Here is a 19,833-nt window from a genome sequence, read left to right on the forward strand (position 1 = left end):
ATTTTTTGCATATCTTTACGTTACAAACCATTCTGAACATTATGGCATGCCTTAGAGAAAATAGATGTATGTGTGTGTATGTTCGGATACAAATTTTCATCTAGGATTTGAATGCACTAGTGGTGCATGGTATCGTGCTTGAAGACAAACTGCTGGAACTTCCTGTACCAAAAATAAAATTTTTAAAATAATTTCAATTTTTTTAGAACTTTGAAAAAAATCGATTTTCAAGATTTTTAAAATTTTTGAACAAAATTGACCATTTTGATTTTTTTTTTATACTTTGCGATAGGTTAGCTACGTAGAAATGAAATATCCAAGCGCGTGAGCGCCGCGTTGCAGTATAATGAATAAAAATTGGTACGGAACCCATAGAAATATAAACAAAATTTGTTCTTATTATTAAAATATTTATAAAACATGTGATAATTTGATGTGCATATCTAGTGATCATTTTTGTCGCCAAATGACATTTTTTCACTTTTTCCTCTGCATCTCCGAAACCGCTAGACCTGCCTTCCCAAAAAATTTCTCAATTCTTCACTTCGTCAATACAAATTTTTATGAAGGCAGGTCTAGCGGTTTTGGAGATACATATAGGGAAAAAAATGCTATTTGGTGGTTAAAAATGATCATTAGGCATATAAACATCTAACTATCAGATATTATATAGAGATTTTAATAATAAGTACAAATTTTGTTTAATTCCTTTGAGTTCCGTACCAAGATTTATAATGTTCATCCGTAAGAGTGCGGCACGGTGCTTACGCGCTTTCGATTCTAGAATAGAAACGCAGAACATTCTTAATTAAAAAAAAAACTTAAAAAATCAAGTTATATAAAAAAGTTCAATTTAAAATAAAATCTAGATTTTCAAAAATTCTCAAAATTTTCAGAAAAGTCGAAATCTTTAAAAAATGCTAAAATATGACATATTTTCAGAATAGGAAACAAAAAATCAAAAGAGACCTATTTTTCACAATTATTATAAAAAAAAACAAAAACGTTTAATAAAATTCAAAATTTCCAAAAAATGGAACTTCAAAGTGGTTCAATAAATTTTAATATAAAAAGTTCAATTACGATACGGAAGTTCCAGCAATTTGCTTTAAAATTAATTACGAAGAAAATTTTCGACCAGTCAATCCCCCATTTTTTTTTGCGCAATTTTAATTTGAGTCCCATATCTGGAAATAAATTGTAATGATAAAATACTTAGGGTAGAAAAATGTTGAAATATTTTGGAATAAAAATGAGAAAAAGTATGGAAAAAGAAAAAATAATTATAACTGTTGGAAAAAAAGTATTAGATATTAGTAAAGTGAAAGTATCAGTAGGCATTTCATTATCAAAATATTGTTTAATATCGAAATTGGCAAATTCAGTGAATTCATTTGAAGTTGACGCCTAACATTATTCACTAAATATTCCAAAATGTTACTATTTACCCCCGTCTCCTCTATCCATTAGTTACTTGATCTTTCTCTAAAATGTTGGCTCGTTTATTTCCCTTTGTCGAACCATCAACGTATTGTTATAATGATGTTTCTTTATCGAAGCGCGATGAATTTTAATTAAAATATAATTGCAATATCTTTACACCTTGAAAATAGAGCAAAATTAAACATCAAAAGTGGCATTTTCCATCTTCACATAACAACATCAAACGAAGAAATTCGAGAGAAATTATTTTGTAGAACGAACTGGCGTAAGAATTCACCCACAATTATAATAATAATATGATATTATATATATATATATATATATATATATATACATGTGTGTATATATATATATATTATATATAGGGTCCGCCAACTAGCCTTTTCTTAAAAAATTCCTTAAAAAAATTCACTGAATATTTTACCAATTTTCTTTTTGTTTGAAAATTCTATTAAAAAACCACTAAATATTTTCACTTTTTTATTTGAAAGTGAAATGTAAAGAGTGCAGAGTACACAGTAGGGATGCTTAAGTCGTACCCCCTAAAATACGGCGGACCCTATATATAATTGCAAAAAGTTTCAAGTATTTTGAAATTAAACTGGGAGTGATGATAGATGATAGATGGCTTCTTGTTGCAATTTTGTTACTAATTGCTGATTGTTGGTTTTATTTATCTTCGAATCAAAGTTGTAATATATAAATGAATTAAAATACTGTCTGAATTTGTTTTAGACCTACTCATCCTATATGTATATATTTTGAAATATTAACTTCACCAATGAGAAATATTTTTTTTCGACAGAAAATCCGGCTTGCTAATTTGCGAAAAGTATTACTATTTTATTATTTTTTTTTGTTACTATTTGCCCCAGTCTCTCGTTTGAAAATTAATTATAATATCGTGTCGTATCGTTGAAGTCGAGTATCCAAATCCAATATCGGATACATCCACTTCAGAAGTCGACGTGAACCTCACCTAAACCACTCCAAAAGCACTTCATTCGATATTAACGCGGACAGGTGAAAATTACCGATGGCACTTCATATAATGAAAATCGCTTTAATCGAATTTGCAAACAAATTAATAATATAATGTTATAAAGTGTTATAAATAATATGAATAATAAAATTTAGTGGTGTATGCGAAGTAACTCATTTAGTTGATTACATATTATATGACAAATCGCTCATCATATAGATCAATATATAACAAGATGTTCTACTTGGATATTTCATATAAATAAAAGTGCTTAAAATTGAAACAGGTTAAATAAATAAAAATTAAGTGCAACACATTTGAATATTTTCAAATATTGGTTTATTTTTAGTTACCTCATTTAGGGAGCGTGCATCAATCACCTGATTGATTTTGAAGGATTTTTGAATCCCTCTTTTCTCTTGGTCGTATTTACAATTAAAACTCCTCCCCCGCACAAAATCAACTAGAAACTAGTGGTGAATGGCATCGTGCCTCAAGGCAAATTGATGGAACTTCCCGTACCGTAATTAAATATTCAAGGAATATTAAATGTTTTTAAATAGATTATTTTTTTAAATACAGTACCATATATATGTTTACATAAAATTAAATAAACAAAACTTAATCAATCGAATTTAGGATGATGGACATTGTCTAATATTTATAAGAATTATATGATCTGAATTGCAAGGTTAAAATTAATTATTTTGAATATATTAGTAAGCTGTAGAATTTTAGCTAGAAAAACATTAAGATTGATTTTCTATATGCAAAAAAAAATGTTTTGCCAAAAACTGATCAGCACATCTCGCCATGAATAGGAATCCATTTTTTCTGAAGTATGCCAAAATGTTCAGAAATCTTCAAAACGTGAAAAAATGTAAAAATTTTCAATTTCGATTTTTGGACGATTACAATAACTTGCCCTACGGGAAGCTAATAATCGTAATTTTTTTTGAAAAATTTTAGATTTATTTACAATTCAGTTAAAAAATAAAAACAAGTGATATCTTACTAGACTCCCTTTCAACACTCACGTGATTAATGGACGTCTCCTTAAAAATGAATTACATTTAACCCTTTCCACTCGCGAATTCCGAGATTTATATGAATTTTGCCACCGGAGCGACGGCATCCGAGTGGAAAGGATTAATTTCTAGTACTGTAAAAACAGTAAAATTTTAATTTTAAAGTATAAACAAGGTATAAAAACGCAAAAATCCGAGTCTATAATTAACTATTCATCACGTACGTTTCGAGACGGTATGTCATCATTCAGCACGTTAACAAATTTTGAAAAATATTATGTTATTTTAGATAAAATTTCAAAATTTTTCAAATGATGCATTTCTGTTCTACTGTCCAGATTGGAAACTTCCTTTGAAAGTTTATGAATCTTTATAAAATATGTATATAGATATATATAGATATATATAAAATCCAACATGCAATAGAAAAAAAAAGAAAATAATTGATTTTTTTCATTCTCGATTGTTAATAAACACTGCCCCTGTCACTAGTACAACAAATCAATATTATTCGAATATAAAAATAATTTTTGTTATTCAAATATACGCTTGTTTTAGTATATTTTAACATCGTTTACGATTCACAAATAGAAAATTTGCATATCAGTTAAAAATGTTTGAAAAATAAAATTTTTGCCAGAATACTTTTAAAATATCACATAAATCCTTCATTTTTTTTCCTCGTAGTATCCGCCACTTTTATTCAAGTAGTTTAACCGTTTTGAAATTAACTTCAAAATTCATATTAAATTTATATTATCTAATTATTTTGACAATAATCACACGTTTTATCAATTATTTATCTGTTTTGTTTATAACAAACATCAAAGAGACAAACAATATTAAACATAAAACAAAGTCAAATGGTACCTAAAAAGTTAATGAATGAATAATGAATCATAAAGCTAATGAATATTGAAAAACCACAAAAATGATAGTTGGATAGATCATTTTGATTAATCACGTACTGATACTAATTATTAAAATGGTGATTAAAATATTGCTAACCAAATCAACCCATGGATTTTTATAATACTTATGTAAAATATTCGTATAAACCTACATTTTCATCCTCTTTTTTTCCTTCCGACGTTCAAAAAAACGAAAAGACAACAAATTAAATTGCTTGCATATTATTAATACTATATCCTCCCAAAATATCAAGCAATATATCAAATTTTCAATATAACATGAAGTGTTTACAATGAAAAGTCAAATATTAATAAAAAAATAGTCACCATTAGGAAAAGAAGAGGTTTGCCTTCCAAAAGCAGCACACCTGTTCAAAATGACATAATAATTACTATAATTTTGAAATTATGAAATTAAAAAAATTATTGTGGCAATTGACCACATCTCATTTGTTGACATATAAAATAAATAATATACAAATTAAATAACCGAATGCATAATTAGATCATCCCAGCGACGACCACTAATGCAATTATTGATAATCAATCATTTTTACTATATGAAATTTCTATATTATCTCTTTTTCTATTCGAGTATAATTTTCATGGCTGAATGAAACAATGGAATAAATGTTATTCCGTAATAATGTCGATGAAATATATATGAAATAAACTGGAAACCGGATTTGGTGTCAAATGATAACAATGAGATAAAAATTATCAACGTTCGTTGGATGCTGCACCAGAACAATAATAGTTCTATGATATGATGATAGAAAATTTATCCGTAGGGCTATTGGCATTACGAATTAGTTCTTATTGAGTTTCATCAGATGATTTTAATTTTTGAAATTTGATCGACCAAAAATATTCAATGAACAACTGTATCATCCGATGGTTTCAAATTTCAAGACGCGGTTTTAATTATAATTTAATTCCTTTGATATTTGATACCCCATTAAGTTTTTTTGATAAAAAGTGCAAGTTTAATTCTGATGACAGGCGCAGTAATTAGAAACACATTTTAGTTAATCATTAATTTTAAATGATTGTTGAATACTAAATTGTGATTATTAAAGTTTTGAGTTAGTATAAAATGCTGACGATATTGAATTTTTTGCAAGTATTTAGAGTAATATTTATTTCATGGGTTGATTTTTTTTTACCTTAATTTAAATTTTGTTCTTCTATTACGTACGTTACGTTCTATTACGGTTTCAAAAATCGGTTTTTAGGAGAATATGATGGAAATGGAAAACCGGTTTTTAGTAGAATAACACTTATAAAATTAAAAATGATAAATGTAGCTAAATATACCAGATTACTATCGTCCTTCGTTTCACTATTATCAAAATATTTCATAATATGTACAAATTATTAATTGTTTTTAAAGTTATCTAATTAAACATGGTCAATTTTTTTTGGTTTTACTAAATAATTCTCAAAAAAAATTACAATAAATAAATAAAGTCAAAAACTGCTTTTAATCACTTCTCAATTCTCTGTGAAAATTTTTAGTTCGAATTATTCGAGCAAATAGTTTTTTTTATAAAAAATCGAAACCGGTTTTCGAAAAAATACTTTTCGATAACCGGTTTTCTGAAAAATCGGTTTTGAAAGAAAGGGATAGATAGAGAGAAGCGGATATAAACAAAAGGAGAAAGAAAGGGACAGAGATACGTGGATAAGGTGAAAGGGCGATGAAATAAAAATATAGAAAAATGTAAACATTATGTATTGAAAGGTGTTAAAAAAAATTAAAAAGAGACTCCACCGTCTAAAACGCTCGAAAATTACATAAACAAAAATATCGTATTCCAATATTCCAATATTCTATTACCATTTTAAACCCGTAAATCTATTTATTATCGCTAATGAATTAATATAAAATTACAAACATTCTATCCTATTAACTCGGCGGAAACAAAAGCGCGTGTCGTATTCAATGACCGGAATCATTTGCATTATCATCGTAGTATTTATATCGATATATATCTCAATTCGATAGTAATATCGAACCACCACCAGAACAGGGGTGGTAAACTGGTATTTCAATTTTGTAATGGTACGGGAAGGACATAGTCATTTGCACCCGCTGGCCAACCGCCGAGTACAATAGATGGCGGATTATTGGAATGGTACTTTTGGTGTAATCACAACTCATCGGAAAATAGGAATATATATATATATATATATATATATATATATATTTGTATTATAAATTTATATATCTATACCGAAATATTTATATCGGATTACAGAAATGTTAAGCCACGCGGTTATGATAGTGTGATGTGGTATCGATTTACATGCAACAGATATGGACTAGTAATTTTTCAGTCCTCTACTCAATTTTAACTTTTCAATCTTTTTCATATATCTTTACTATTTAAAGGTTATTGAACACTTTGGCCTTAGAAATACATTAGAGAAAGTGAATGTAAGTGTGTGTGTATGTGTATGTGTATATGTGTGTGTGTGCGGATACATTTAAACACTGCATATTGTATCTTCATTTGTCTTAAATTAATTAAGTAGAAACTGTCCATTTGTACCAAAAAATAATTAGCACGATTTTCTACCAATATCTATTAAACAGTTGATGAATTTTGAAAATTGTTTTAAGATTTACATCAGATTTCAGAAGATTCAGAAATAAAGAACAAAAATTTTGCATTTTTTCACTAATTTTAAAGAAACGGTTCTAATGATTGTCTCACAAAAATAATCAACGTAAATCCTTTCATCAAATGATTTTAAATGTTTGAAATCGGTTTAGCCGTTTTTGAGGAAACGTGGACGAAAGGTCAAAAATCGGCTCACATATACACACACACACTTTTTTTCAAATTTGGACTCAGACAAACAGAAGAGAAAATAAAATTAGCAATTCGGATTTTTGTGCAAAAACAAATTTATTTCTTCAAGTAAAAATTAAGATTTTTATCAATCTAATGCACTTTTCATATTTTAACTCAAATTAAACGTCTTATAGCCAGAATTCGACAAAAATAACCAAATAAAAATTTATTTATTGAAATGAGTCAATTTTGGACTCGAAACACTTATATACTGAATTTATAAAACCTAATTCAAATAAAAAAATAGTAAAAATAAATATAAATGGATGGAAGAAATACAAACTCATATTTCTGAAGTCTAAAATCTACAGAAAATTCTCAAATTTTTAGGCAAATATTATATTTTGTCATTTATTATAATTTTTACGTAAGTCTCAGCCAAATAGTCAAAATAGCCAAATATTACTTGATCGAGATATCAAGTGCAAAATAAAAATCTATTATGTAAGATTCATATCTTACAACCACAAATATTTGTTTCTTTTTATGAAACACGGGTCTATAAATTTAACAATATCTTTGTCATCTATAAATATATAAAAGAAGTATAAATGGATCGGAAACACAGCCACTTTGTCATTATATCAATTTTAATTGTTTTCGCTCTCAATAGAGGCGCCACCAATCGTAGCACGATTTACCCTTAGGTGTAATTCTAGATAAATTTATAATATTGCAAAGATAATCCTAATTCATTTGAATAAACGAAATGAGTTACAAAATTAATTCAAATATATTTTGAACTGCTTCACATATATGTTATCACAAAAATGAATATTAAAAAAAAATTAAACATTAAAAACACCTACGTGTATTATAGTAAGAGTATCAGTTCTTTAAAAAGTGTGATGAATTTGGGCACAATGAAGACCCTGAATGCAGAAATCACTAAAACTAGGTAAAGCACATTTGTTCTAAGTTTACCCCTATGTTATCAAATCAATTGTCAGTTCTATTAAAATAATCCAATGCCCCTCTGTCCACCGAATGGTGTGATTCAGCTGCCGGGATTGAATTCATTCGAGAGGTATCACGATTTTGGGGCCATCCGCCAACCAAGCCAGTGGATGATATCATTTTCATTTGGAGGGTTGGTGTGAGTACTTACAGGAATGAGATTTTGATGACTGCATCACCAAGAGTTGGGGGCGCGCGTATTTGGAAATGGGGGCCACCGGAGTTCGTGTTGATTTGATTCGGGATCATTACAGTGCAATGGAGCACCTTTAGGACACCCCATTTAACACGATCAAACATTAATCTATATTTGAAAAGCGACTATGGTCAAATAATCATATCCCCCCCCATCAACTCATCAGTAATGAATAATGGGAAATACATAAGGTTGATGGATCGAAATATTTATCATTTTGAGTAGAATTTTTAGTATTATTATAAATTATCAATTGATTTTAGTATTAACAATGAATGCAATCATTTACTAAAAAGTGTCTACTATCCAAATAAATCATTCCTCCCCTTATCGACGTTTATGTTCCCAGTACAAAAAATCCAACTACAAATTCAGGTAATTGCAAACTCTGAAAGTTCAGCATCGAATCATTATGAAAGTTTAATTAGAAAATGAGTTGCAAAATAAACTCAACTTTATAATAAATAATTGTGTGTGTAGTAGGATAGATACGGGCAATGATTTATCAAGTTTGGACTTTTTCCTGTCAACATAGGAGTTGATAAATATGTTATATAGTGGTTCCATTGTGTCTGCTGATGAAGTTTTGTAATAGTTCTGATGTGTCGAATCGATAATAAAATAAAATTGGGAAGAAGAAAATTGTAATAGAAATATTCGGTTTGGAAATGCGGAAGCTCGAGCTCTTAAAGGATAATAAATATTTACTTAGGTGTATATAATGGATAGCAAAAATCCATATTGAGATGATGATACAAATCTAATTATGAACTAAAAATTATAAAGATTTTTTTTTTGCATGTAGTCAGTACGGGCTATTTCTAGGAGTCATTTTTTTAACTCAAACTTGACGTCTATAAGTTTAGCATTTCTGCGGACCAATTTTGTCTTTAATTTTACATTTTGTATTCATCACGTTAATTTAATTTTTAAATAAGTATAAAATCCCAGATTATCTATTATTTTATGTAAACATTAAACCGATAAAGTGTCAATTTATGATTCAACGTTCGAAATGTCCTTGTCCAACGCGCGTGGACATTTGACCTATGACTTGATAGAAATAGATGCCAAATTAAAGGAAAAGTATAAGATTTAGGTATATGTAAAAAAGAATTGTAATTTTAAGAAGTAGTAAAACGGATAATATAAATATATATTCCATTATAAGACGTTTATTACAAGGGTTTTCCCAAACGCATCAACATCTGAACTGTGACCTAATAGAGTTAGATCGTATATTATAAGAAAAAGTATAACATTTAATAATATTAAAAAAATAATACTGGTAATTCCGAAAATAATTTAGCTAAAGAGTAAACTTAGTTGGTAAATGGTTTTTAAATTTTTGAAAACGGTGCATCCGTTTTTGAAAAAACGTCGTCAAAAGGTAAAATTTTGGCTTTACTCCAAATTTCGCGTTAAAGGATTCAGAATGATTTGAAACTTCGAGAAATCTGATGAATGGCGAACTTATCTTTCTATTACATTATTTCCCTCGTATTTATTTTTGCCCATCACCCAGTAATTAACTAAAGTTACATCCTTTTACATTACTTACAAACCGATTTGTTTATTTCTCATTAAGAAACGCAAATAGATCAGGAACCGAAATTAAACATCCAGATGGAGTTTTAGATTCATTGTTGGCGGCCAACAAACGAATTAAGTTCGAATTGTTTTATTTATGTTTTAATTGAGAAATTGCAACTTTGCAACTTGCTATTTGTAATGCTCTTTTACAGCAATTGCGAATCAGGAATAAAATTATTTGGTAACAAATCTCGGTTGTATGAAGGTGAACTTAGTGTAAATTCTCAGATAAAATAGAAATATAGGGTCCGTTAGTTAACTTTTTTATTTTGAAAATGCTATATATAAACTACTAAATGTTTTCTCAATCTAAATCTTTTCTATTTGAAAGTGCAATCCATCTGGTTAATACTCGAAAATAATTTCATTGAAATGGCTGTCTAACTTTTAAATGACTGTCAAAAAATTCTAAATTGCTACCAATAAAAAAAATCATATTGCGGACCCTTTATTATGGTAACACTGTGTTACGGGTCTATGTACATATAAATTGGTAGTCAAAACTGTCAAAAAGCTATGTATTTGCTGTGCGATCAGGCGTTTTGTAAATAAAACCTAACTTCTCGCATATGTTATATAGGAGACATAAAAGAGAGACTTCTGATAAAATTGCCATTTGACAACCAAGTAATAAATATCTATTTTTTATTACAGGTGGTTTTCTCGGTGACATAGCCTTACCAGATGTAAAGTACGAGACAGAACTGAACGCCAAAAAAATAAACGAAACTTTGCAGAGAGAATTGGAAAGATTGAAGCAAGAAGTCTTCCATGAAGGTCTACAAGTTGAGGAAGAAGGTCTTCCTGAATTATTCAGAAAAAGGGCTAAGCAACCTGGTTCGGTAGGACCATCTAGGAAGATCAATGATCCTGCCTTGACATCAAGGGTAAGAGAAAAAAACTTAGTTTCGGTTATATTACTTTAATAAAATTATTTTATTTCCAATGTATTATATTTAGGGAATATGATAAAAATTACCAGGCTCTGTTGTAAAGCCAATTTAATTAACAAACAATTATTTTGACTACAAATCCAAACTCATTTTACCTTTGTCCTTTATCTTTTCAGGAATCTAAGGCAATTAACATCCGTCCTTACAAAACAATTCACGGATTCAACAATGCAGAAATCTACGTTGCCAATTCGTACACAACTTCCTCTAAAAATAATCGACTGACGTCTTCCACAAAATCAACAAATCAGCAGTCATCAACTAAACCTCCTTCAGAAATCGAGGGCAAAACTATAAATGATTCCAGTGCTCTTGAACAAAATGGTGTTCTGGCAATTAACATGAGCAAGGCTAATCTTTTGAAGTTGCAAAATTTGGATCTGATTGTTGGAACCAGGGGACGAGATGTGGAACCTGCCGAAAAAATTGGGAAAGTTCAGAGTAATAGTAGAGAAATTACTGGTAAGTAGAGTAAAAAATCATTTCCTCGTTGTTTTTTCAATTAAGGAGCATATGAATGTTCTGTAATTGTCTTTATTCAGTTTAAAGCAAATGTATGAATTAATTTATCCATTCCAGGTGATGCCAATGGAAATCTTCAACAAAAACGTGAAATCATCATCCAACCTACGACAGAAACTATTCCTAGAACAACTGAACCAAGAAGGTTTAGTGACACAGGACCTTTAGAAAGACCTGGTGTATTGACAGCTTCTTCAAATGAAAATCAACCTAGGAAAAGACGTCATGGTACGAGAAGAAGGTTAGACAAATTTTTTCGTCTCAGTAATCTAGTAGGTGGAATAAAATTAAATATCTTGATATAATTTGATGATGTATAAGCTAAGGAATCAAATATTGGATAAAAAAGAAATGTTATGTTATGGGTCTATCTTCGTATGAGTTGGTAGTAACAAACTATAAAAAAGCATCTTAAGTTATCATTATTGCATCTTTCTGATGTGCATTGAAAACACATACGTTATAAAGTAAGGCCTACATTATATTATTTTTTTCACGTAGAATAAGGGTAAAAATTATTATTTAAGTCGTACCACTGCCTAAATCGTACCAAAGTTATATTTTATTTCATAATTTTAAGTTGCAACAAATGGTACCTTTAATTTTATTTGAGTAGATTTAGAAATAATTCGAAAGTTCTTATTAGTAATTTTAACTGAGCTGTAAGCCTATTAGGACAAGAATGTAACATTTTTTCTCACTAATGTTTATTTTTATTACTTTGTTATTATATTATTGGACAATCGCTTAAGTATATTCAAATGGTAGTTCAGGTCATGTCAGTAATTTTGATCAACCATCAAGAATCTTGTACCTTAATTCGTACCTGCGCAAAATTTCTTACTAGTATCGATTTAATAAATTTTAAGACTTCTTTACTGCTATTTTATGAATAGTCCTATCTCCAATCTTAACACCCAAAAATTTTATTTTGAGTACATTTGTTACGTTTAAAATTATTATATTATTTTTTGTATTATTTTGATAATTATATTTGACTTGGTAACAAGTAACTGAGGGGGCGTCTATTAATCACGTGATCGATTTTTTGAGGATTTTTGTACCCCGCCTCTGCATGGATGATACATGGCACTATTTAAAATTACCCCTCCTCCCCCATCAAATATTACGTGTATTTTTAGTTACTAGAATGATTGTAAATATTATGATTTTTTTGAAAATGCTTGGATTTTTTTAAAACAATTCAGGTAAAAAATAAATACACGTGATATTTTACTGTACCCCTCTCGCCCCCATGTGATATTTTGTGATTTTTTGTCAAACCCCCCCTTCCCCTAAAAACCTCATGTGATTAATGGACCTAAACCTGATCAAAGCAACTAGGCGTCTTAACAATACCGAAAGCACATTTTTGACTTAAAAACCCTATTTCAATAATAATGTTTCATTGTCAGAAATTCTTAATTTTAAGCCAACTAAATGAAGATTCAATATACGCTAAAAAAATCTTTGAATTTATTTACATTTATTTAAATATAAAAGCATTTTATTTGGTGGTATGACTTAACAACCAGCAACCTGAATATAATTTTAACATTACATTCTTCTACTAAGTATATGAATAACATCAAACCGAAGCTACAAAACGCACACACGCCCAATAACAATTTTATCACAAGTGCATCTCTCAGATGTGTTATTGATAACACAAACGTGAAGTTAGGTTTTATGTGTAAAACGCCTGATGGTACAGCAAATACATAGCTTTTTTGACAATCTCATACAATTCTAGACCCGTAACAGATCGTTTCTATTTTATCCCAGATTTGGACTCTAAATACACAAATAAAAAATTAATCTTCTTTTTAGTGACCGCAAACCAAAAAAAGAAGAATCAGCCACCGAACCACTTATCATAGAAGGCGACATCGTAATTTCAGAAACCAGACCAATTCCAAGACGCAAAAATTTGCGAAAAAATCATAAAAACCACTCCAAAAAATTAGGGGTGACACCATCATATAAACAGGAACTTAAAACATCCAAAGGCAAAAAACATAAGAACGAGGACCCACTTTTAGGTGAAGATTACGTAATATCGGTGAAGACAAAAGTTGGTAAGAGGAAGAAGAATAAAAATAGGAAAATTGTGCCAAAGTCTGAAGATTTGCAGAAGAAAGTTGAAGATTTGGGAACTGAGAATAAACAAAAAGTTCAGAAGCAACTGGAGGATGAAATTTTGTTTCAGGATCAACCGTTTTATCAAAACACTAAAGGTATGTAAAATATTAACGTAATTAGCGTAACAATATTATTGTGCATTTTCAGTAATGGCAAAATATTTTTTAAGATTCCGGATCTTCCCAACGTTCCTCCCGAAACCACTTCTTAGAAGACGAAATACTCTTCGAGGAGCAACCCACTGGTCACCACCAAGACTATCAACAAGAGCACAGAAGGGCCACAAGGGCTGCAACTGCCCGAAAGGAAAGAGTTTGGGACAATGGTGTAATTCCCTATGAAATCGATGGAAATTTTAGTGGTCAACACAAGGCGTTATTTAAACAGGCCATGAGACATTGGGAAAATTTTACTTGCGTTAAATTCGTGGAGAGAAATCCTGTGGAGCATCCTAATTTTATTTTGTTCACTGAACGACCATGCGGGTAAGTAAATTATATTGTATATTAGTATATTTCAATTTTGTTTACAATTCGGCTATTTGCCACGATGACATGGAAAATTCATCCAGTTTAGTTTGAATATAAACTAAACACAAAAATAAAATAATCACGATAAACCCCATATATATCCCTTGACAATCTACTAATTCTACAAACCAAGTAGCATAACAAATTAATCTGACACACGTGTCATAATTTCTCCGTTCAATTCCAGTGGCGTGCGCACTATCCTACCCATAAATGCTAACTAAATCAGTTTGCATGTATATTCCCCATTGCAAATGTGCAATGTGCAATGTGCAATGTGAAATATCTGTCCGTACATGATGCATTTGGATTAATTGATATGGAAATCTAAATGAATGAGCTGTCAGAATATCTGTACACTGATTATACTGGAATCGACGTTGATGGAAAATGAGATATGGGATATTCGGGATAAATATGAAAAATTGAGTTATAAATTGCCATTGGCATATTTGCAAAATAAATCGTAAAATAATACTAGGAAATTATTTTTTGCCATAATAAATACGAACATGGTATAAATACTTTTATAACTAGTGATGCATGGCTTTGTCCATATGAAAAATTAAAATTAAAAAAAAAACCTTAAAATTATTTGAAAATTTTGTGATTTTCAAATTTGAAAAAAAAAAACGAATTTTTTTTACATCTTGAAATTTTTGGAAAATTTTGAACTCAATTTTGCAGCAATCGCGCTGCATGATTGCTTTAGTATTGAATTATCGAAGCGCGTAAGCGCCGAGTTGAGTTCTAACGGATAAACAGGGAAACCATAGATATGTGAATAAAGTTTGTACTTATTATTAACATCTCTATAAAATATCTGATCAATTGATGTGCATATGTTTAATAATCATTATTTGACCGGCAAATGGTTTTTTCTCCAGATCTCCGAAACTGCTGGGACTGCTTTCCATAAGGTTCAATCAATTTTTCATTCCATCAATACAAGTAAAATGATTTTTGAATTATTCAAATCGGATTATCCGTTCTCTCAAAAACTGAATTGCGATTTTGTCACGTTTTTCGAAACGGTTGGACCTACCTTTGCAAAAAAAACTATAAAGCACGTTTTTTCGTCAATAGGTAACGAATGCTTTTTAAATTGTGCTCTCAAAATCGTAGACGATATTTTGTATCCGCATATACATACATACATACATACATACATACACAAACAAATTCATTTTTCTGAGTGATGCCAAAATGTTTAGAAAACTTTGAACCTTAAAGATATGCAAAGATTTTCATTTTCGATTTTTTTGCGTTTACTATAACTTACCCTAAGGAAATTAATAAATAAATCTCAATGATGTCGAGATGTTCATTAAGACAAAATATGTAACTTCCACGAAGTTAAACTTTATCATCAAAATTTTAATTAGCTCTTCAGTGTTTTGAAAAAAAAACCTCTCGACGTTTCTTTATTTTCTATATCATTCGAAATTCTCGAAAAATTATATACGTCTAATATATTTTTCAAAATACGAAAATGATCATGAAAAAAGTCATGAACCATAAGGACATAAATTAACTCATTTTCGATTTCAATAACTTGTGCTATATAGTAAGGTGACTATACGTCCCGGGTTTTTATAAATGTAATATTTCTCTCTTATTTAGATCTTTAGTCCCGGATTGCTGACTTAAATCGAATTTAAATAAAAATTTGATTCATTTATAAAAAAATGATTTTTATTGCAGTCTTAGTAGTCCAGTCATTTAAGCTTATATTAGGTAAGAATCTCGGAATTAAAGATACCCAGCTGTATTGATACCCTAAAGTTGTCCCAAAACCTACATATGGTAGGGTGTCAATACCATATATAGGTTTTGAGATAACTTTAGGGTGTCAATATACAAGTATTTAGAGACTTACAACTGGGTATCTCGAATTCCGAGGTGAACTTACTATAATAACTGGCCTATAAATAGTATTTGTTATTTTAAAACTATTAAGTTTTATTGCATCAAACTCCCCCCCCCCTTGACTCGTCTCGGATTTCCATAGCTAAAAATTACCGCCCCGGTATAGATTTTAAAAAAATATGATCACCTTAAATATAGAGCGAAGGATTGGATTATAATAAATACAAGGTTTCCATATATTTAAGAAACAAAACACTCGTATAAAACGCTTTTCCCTCGTTCATGGAAATCAAATAACAACATGTCACAGTCGCGTATGAAATACGGGGCCATACATCAACCCCATAGAACACATATACCGGCGAGTCATTCAGGAAATTGGTTGCCTCTGAGACGATTGACCTATAAACGTGTCGGAGCGATTTCTAGGTAAACAAAAAGTTGAAAACTACGCCAACTCCCAACTCCCAACTTCCAACTCTCTTACTCTCCTCCTTCATAGTCATATCGGAAAGCACATAGTTTAGTTTTGCCATGAGGATAAGCGAAGATAAATGTATTTTCGAAGCTTAAAATAGATATAGAGCAGGGATGGTGGACAACATTAATAGATAGATAGATATAGATACATTTTTAACTAAATTACATAATAAAGTCACCATGGCCCATGTGAAGTATATGTGGGTGTGTGTGTATCAAAGGTTTTCAAAAACGACTTGAACGATTTAAAAAATTTAAAGAGCATTCGATGTAATTCGATAAGAAATCACGTTTATCAATTTTTCATGGCCTATTCGTTTCTAAGAACTAGCAGGAATCTCAGAAAATATTTCGTCCAAGTTTTGACTAAAAATCCTGAACGGATTACGAAGTTCTTTTTTCAACAATTTTTAATGCACCTAGTGATATAATTTATGGAATAAACGAACATCCTAACATTTTATAGTTCTACGAACTGTCGTTGAATTAATTTTTTTTTAAAAAAAATGGGATAATAGGATGTGTTTTTAGGACATGTTTGTGCACTATGATTAATATAATTACATTCATATATGAGAGTTTGATTTATTTTTAGTAAAAGCGAAAACTTTATCTTAGGAATCAGCAGTTGAAAATTTAATCTCAATAGCTAATTCTTAATTTTTATTGATTAGGTCTATTATGTAACGTCTTAAGGCAAATTGCCATTTACACCTAGTTATAAATCAATTGAAATTTACAATTTTACTATGTATTCTATAATCTTTGGCCACATCTGTTATATATGTTGTTATGATAGTTCGTTCACATCGAGAAAAATGATTGATTTTTATGATGTTTTCGAGAACACAAAACTTTTATTCTATGAAGTCGATCGCGAAAATATTTGCATAATTGTAATAATAAATCACTATACTTCTCTCTAACTACATACTCCATCAAAAACAAAAGTAATAAAAACATTATATCTATATTCCTCATTTTTTGCAGATGTTGTTCCTTCGTGGGAAAACGCGGAAATGGACCACAAGCTATTTCCATTGGTAAAAATTGCGACAAATTTGGTATAGTTGTCCATGAATTGGGCCATGTTGTTGGATTTTGGCACGAACACACCAGGCCTGATAGAGAAAATCATGTCCAGATCGTCAGAGAAAATATCATGTCAGGTAAATAAAATTGAAATATTTGAAAAAAATCCTGATTGGTAATACAGCAATTTAACTCTTAAAATCTGAACAACTAAATCATTTATAGATTTGAAAAATTTTGGAGAAATCTTGGTTTAAATATGTTAATCCTAGACTTAGATATCAATCTCAAACGTGCTTTTAAAATTATGAAGCAATTATTATGATTTGGTTTTCCTGTTCAAAACGTGTCGGCACCCTTTCTCATAGGATTAAGTACAATATCAGTTTCCTAAATATACACTACAAAGGGCATACCAGTTTTTAGTGCCTATATCATTACCTTTGTTATTTAAATTTCAACAACGCATTCTTTATCTAGTCTTAAAAAAATATCGACCCCAAAATAAATAGGCAGTTTATTAGTATACCTCTCAATGTAATCTGATTTTTCCTTTCTAGGTCAAGAATACAACTTCAACAAACTGACAGACGAAGAAGTGAATTCTCTAGGTCTTCCCTACGATTATGATTCCATAATGCACTATGCCAGAAATACATTTTCTAAAGGAACTTATTTGGACACTATTTTGCCTATTGAATCTGCTTTGAATAATAGGAAGAAACCAGAAATTGGACAAAGATTGAGACTCAGCGAAGGAGATATTGCACAGACTAATTTGCTTTATAAATGTCCAAGTAAGTATGATAAAAGATACAGAAATAAAGTTAGGAAACTTTACAGATCAGAACTTATGAAATTATCTAGGAATCTAAATATGTATATATTATATAAAGGGAGGGCCGGTTTGACAAAAAATCACAAAATATCACATGGGGAAGGGAGAGGTCTAGTAAGATATCACGTGTATCTATTTTTTACCTGAATTTTCTTCTAAAAATCCAAACATTTTCAAAAAAAAATCAACAATTTTACTTTTTTTTCGTAACTGAAAATGCACGTGATGTTTGGTAGAAAAGAGGGGGGGTGGCGTAATTTTTAATATCACCACGTGGATGGGAGGGTCCAAAAATTCTCAAAAATCGATCACGTGATTAACTTTTTTTCATTATAATTTATTTTTGTTAATCAATCACGTGATAAATGGACGCAATTCTATAATTTGATAATTTTTATAATTCAACTGCTCAATATAGGCCTATAATATTTTAGTATGTTATTTTGGACTACAAAACGCATCGTAACACAAAGTTTCATCAAAGAATTTATTTTCAATATTTAATTACGAAGAAACGTCCCGACCAATTTTCACCAAAAACTAATCAGCACGAATCCCAACCAATATCTTGCGAACAGTTTTTGAATTTTTGAAATCGATTCAAAATTGTGGCTTAAAACGCAGAGGAAAATTTTCACATTCAATTTGCTGATCACAAAAAACGGCTTAACTGATCGCCGCCCGAAGCTGATCAACGATGATCTATGTCGAGATACAGCAAATGGCCTTTAAATTTATGAAATCGGTACAGCCGTTTTTGAGAAAAATGTCGGCAAAAAGTCAAAAATCGATTCAAAATAGTGAAAATTTTTACATTATTTTACTGATCACAAAAAACGGCTTAACCGATCGTCGCACAGAACTGACCAACAATAGTCTTCATCAAGATACATCAAACGGTATTTAAATTTATGAAATCGGTACAGCTGTTTTTGAAAAAACGTCAATAAAAAGTCAAAAATCTCTTTCCATCCCCTTGTCTCTATGTATCTCTATCTCCTTCTCTACCCTTGTGAAGTCTCTTTATATAACTATCTCTTTCTCGCTTTCTACCATTCTCTATTTATCTCTTTCTCGCCTAATCCTTTTCTCAATCTCTCTTTCTCGCTTGCTCTCTTTCTTTATCTATATCTTTCTCGCTTACTCTCTTTCTTTATCTATATCTTTTTCGCTTGCTCTCTCTATCTTTCTCACTCTTTTTCACACACATACTTTTTCCAAATTTGGTCGCATTCAGATTCAGAATGACTGAAAACGTCGAGAATACAGGAAAAACAAAGTTAGTAAATCCAATATTTGCGAGAAAACAAACTGTTCTTATCGCGAAGTTAAAAACAAAACAAAAACCCTTTTAACCCTTTCCACTCGGGCATTTCAAAATTTGTATGCATTTTGTCGCCGGAACGGCGGCATCCGAGTGAAAATGGTTAATACTTTTGACCTTCAAAATCTTGTCTATCCCAATTTATATAACAAAGAAATATGTATATCCTTGT

General features: G+C 30.1%; 1 protein-coding gene across 1 annotated transcript in view; it reads left to right on the forward strand.

The window, feature by feature from the left end:
- LOC113386619 (tolloid-like protein 1) overlaps window positions 1–19,833 on the forward strand; it is a 35,198-nt gene that overhangs the window by 7,819 nt on the left and 7,546 nt on the right. Inside the window, exons 2-8 of the mRNA XM_026624387.1 lie at window positions 10,626–10,858; window positions 11,041–11,386; window positions 11,504–11,687; window positions 13,277–13,683; window positions 13,758–14,073; window positions 17,458–17,636; window positions 18,060–18,296. Coding sequence (XP_026480172.1) covers window positions 10,626–10,858; window positions 11,041–11,386; window positions 11,504–11,687; window positions 13,277–13,683; window positions 13,758–14,073; window positions 17,458–17,636; window positions 18,060–18,296 — 1,902 coding nt within the window. The remainder of the gene's footprint in view (window positions 1–10,625; window positions 10,859–11,040; window positions 11,387–11,503; window positions 11,688–13,276; window positions 13,684–13,757; window positions 14,074–17,457; window positions 17,637–18,059; window positions 18,297–19,833) is intronic.

The sequence above is a fragment of the Ctenocephalides felis genome, unplaced genomic scaffold (assembly GCF_003426905.1).
Source record: "Ctenocephalides felis isolate EL2017-DRISC unplaced genomic scaffold, ASM342690v1 CF-g0.4_SCAFFOLD_03571, whole genome shotgun sequence".
NCBI classification, from domain to species: domain Eukaryota; kingdom Metazoa; phylum Arthropoda; class Insecta; order Siphonaptera; family Pulicidae; genus Ctenocephalides; species Ctenocephalides felis.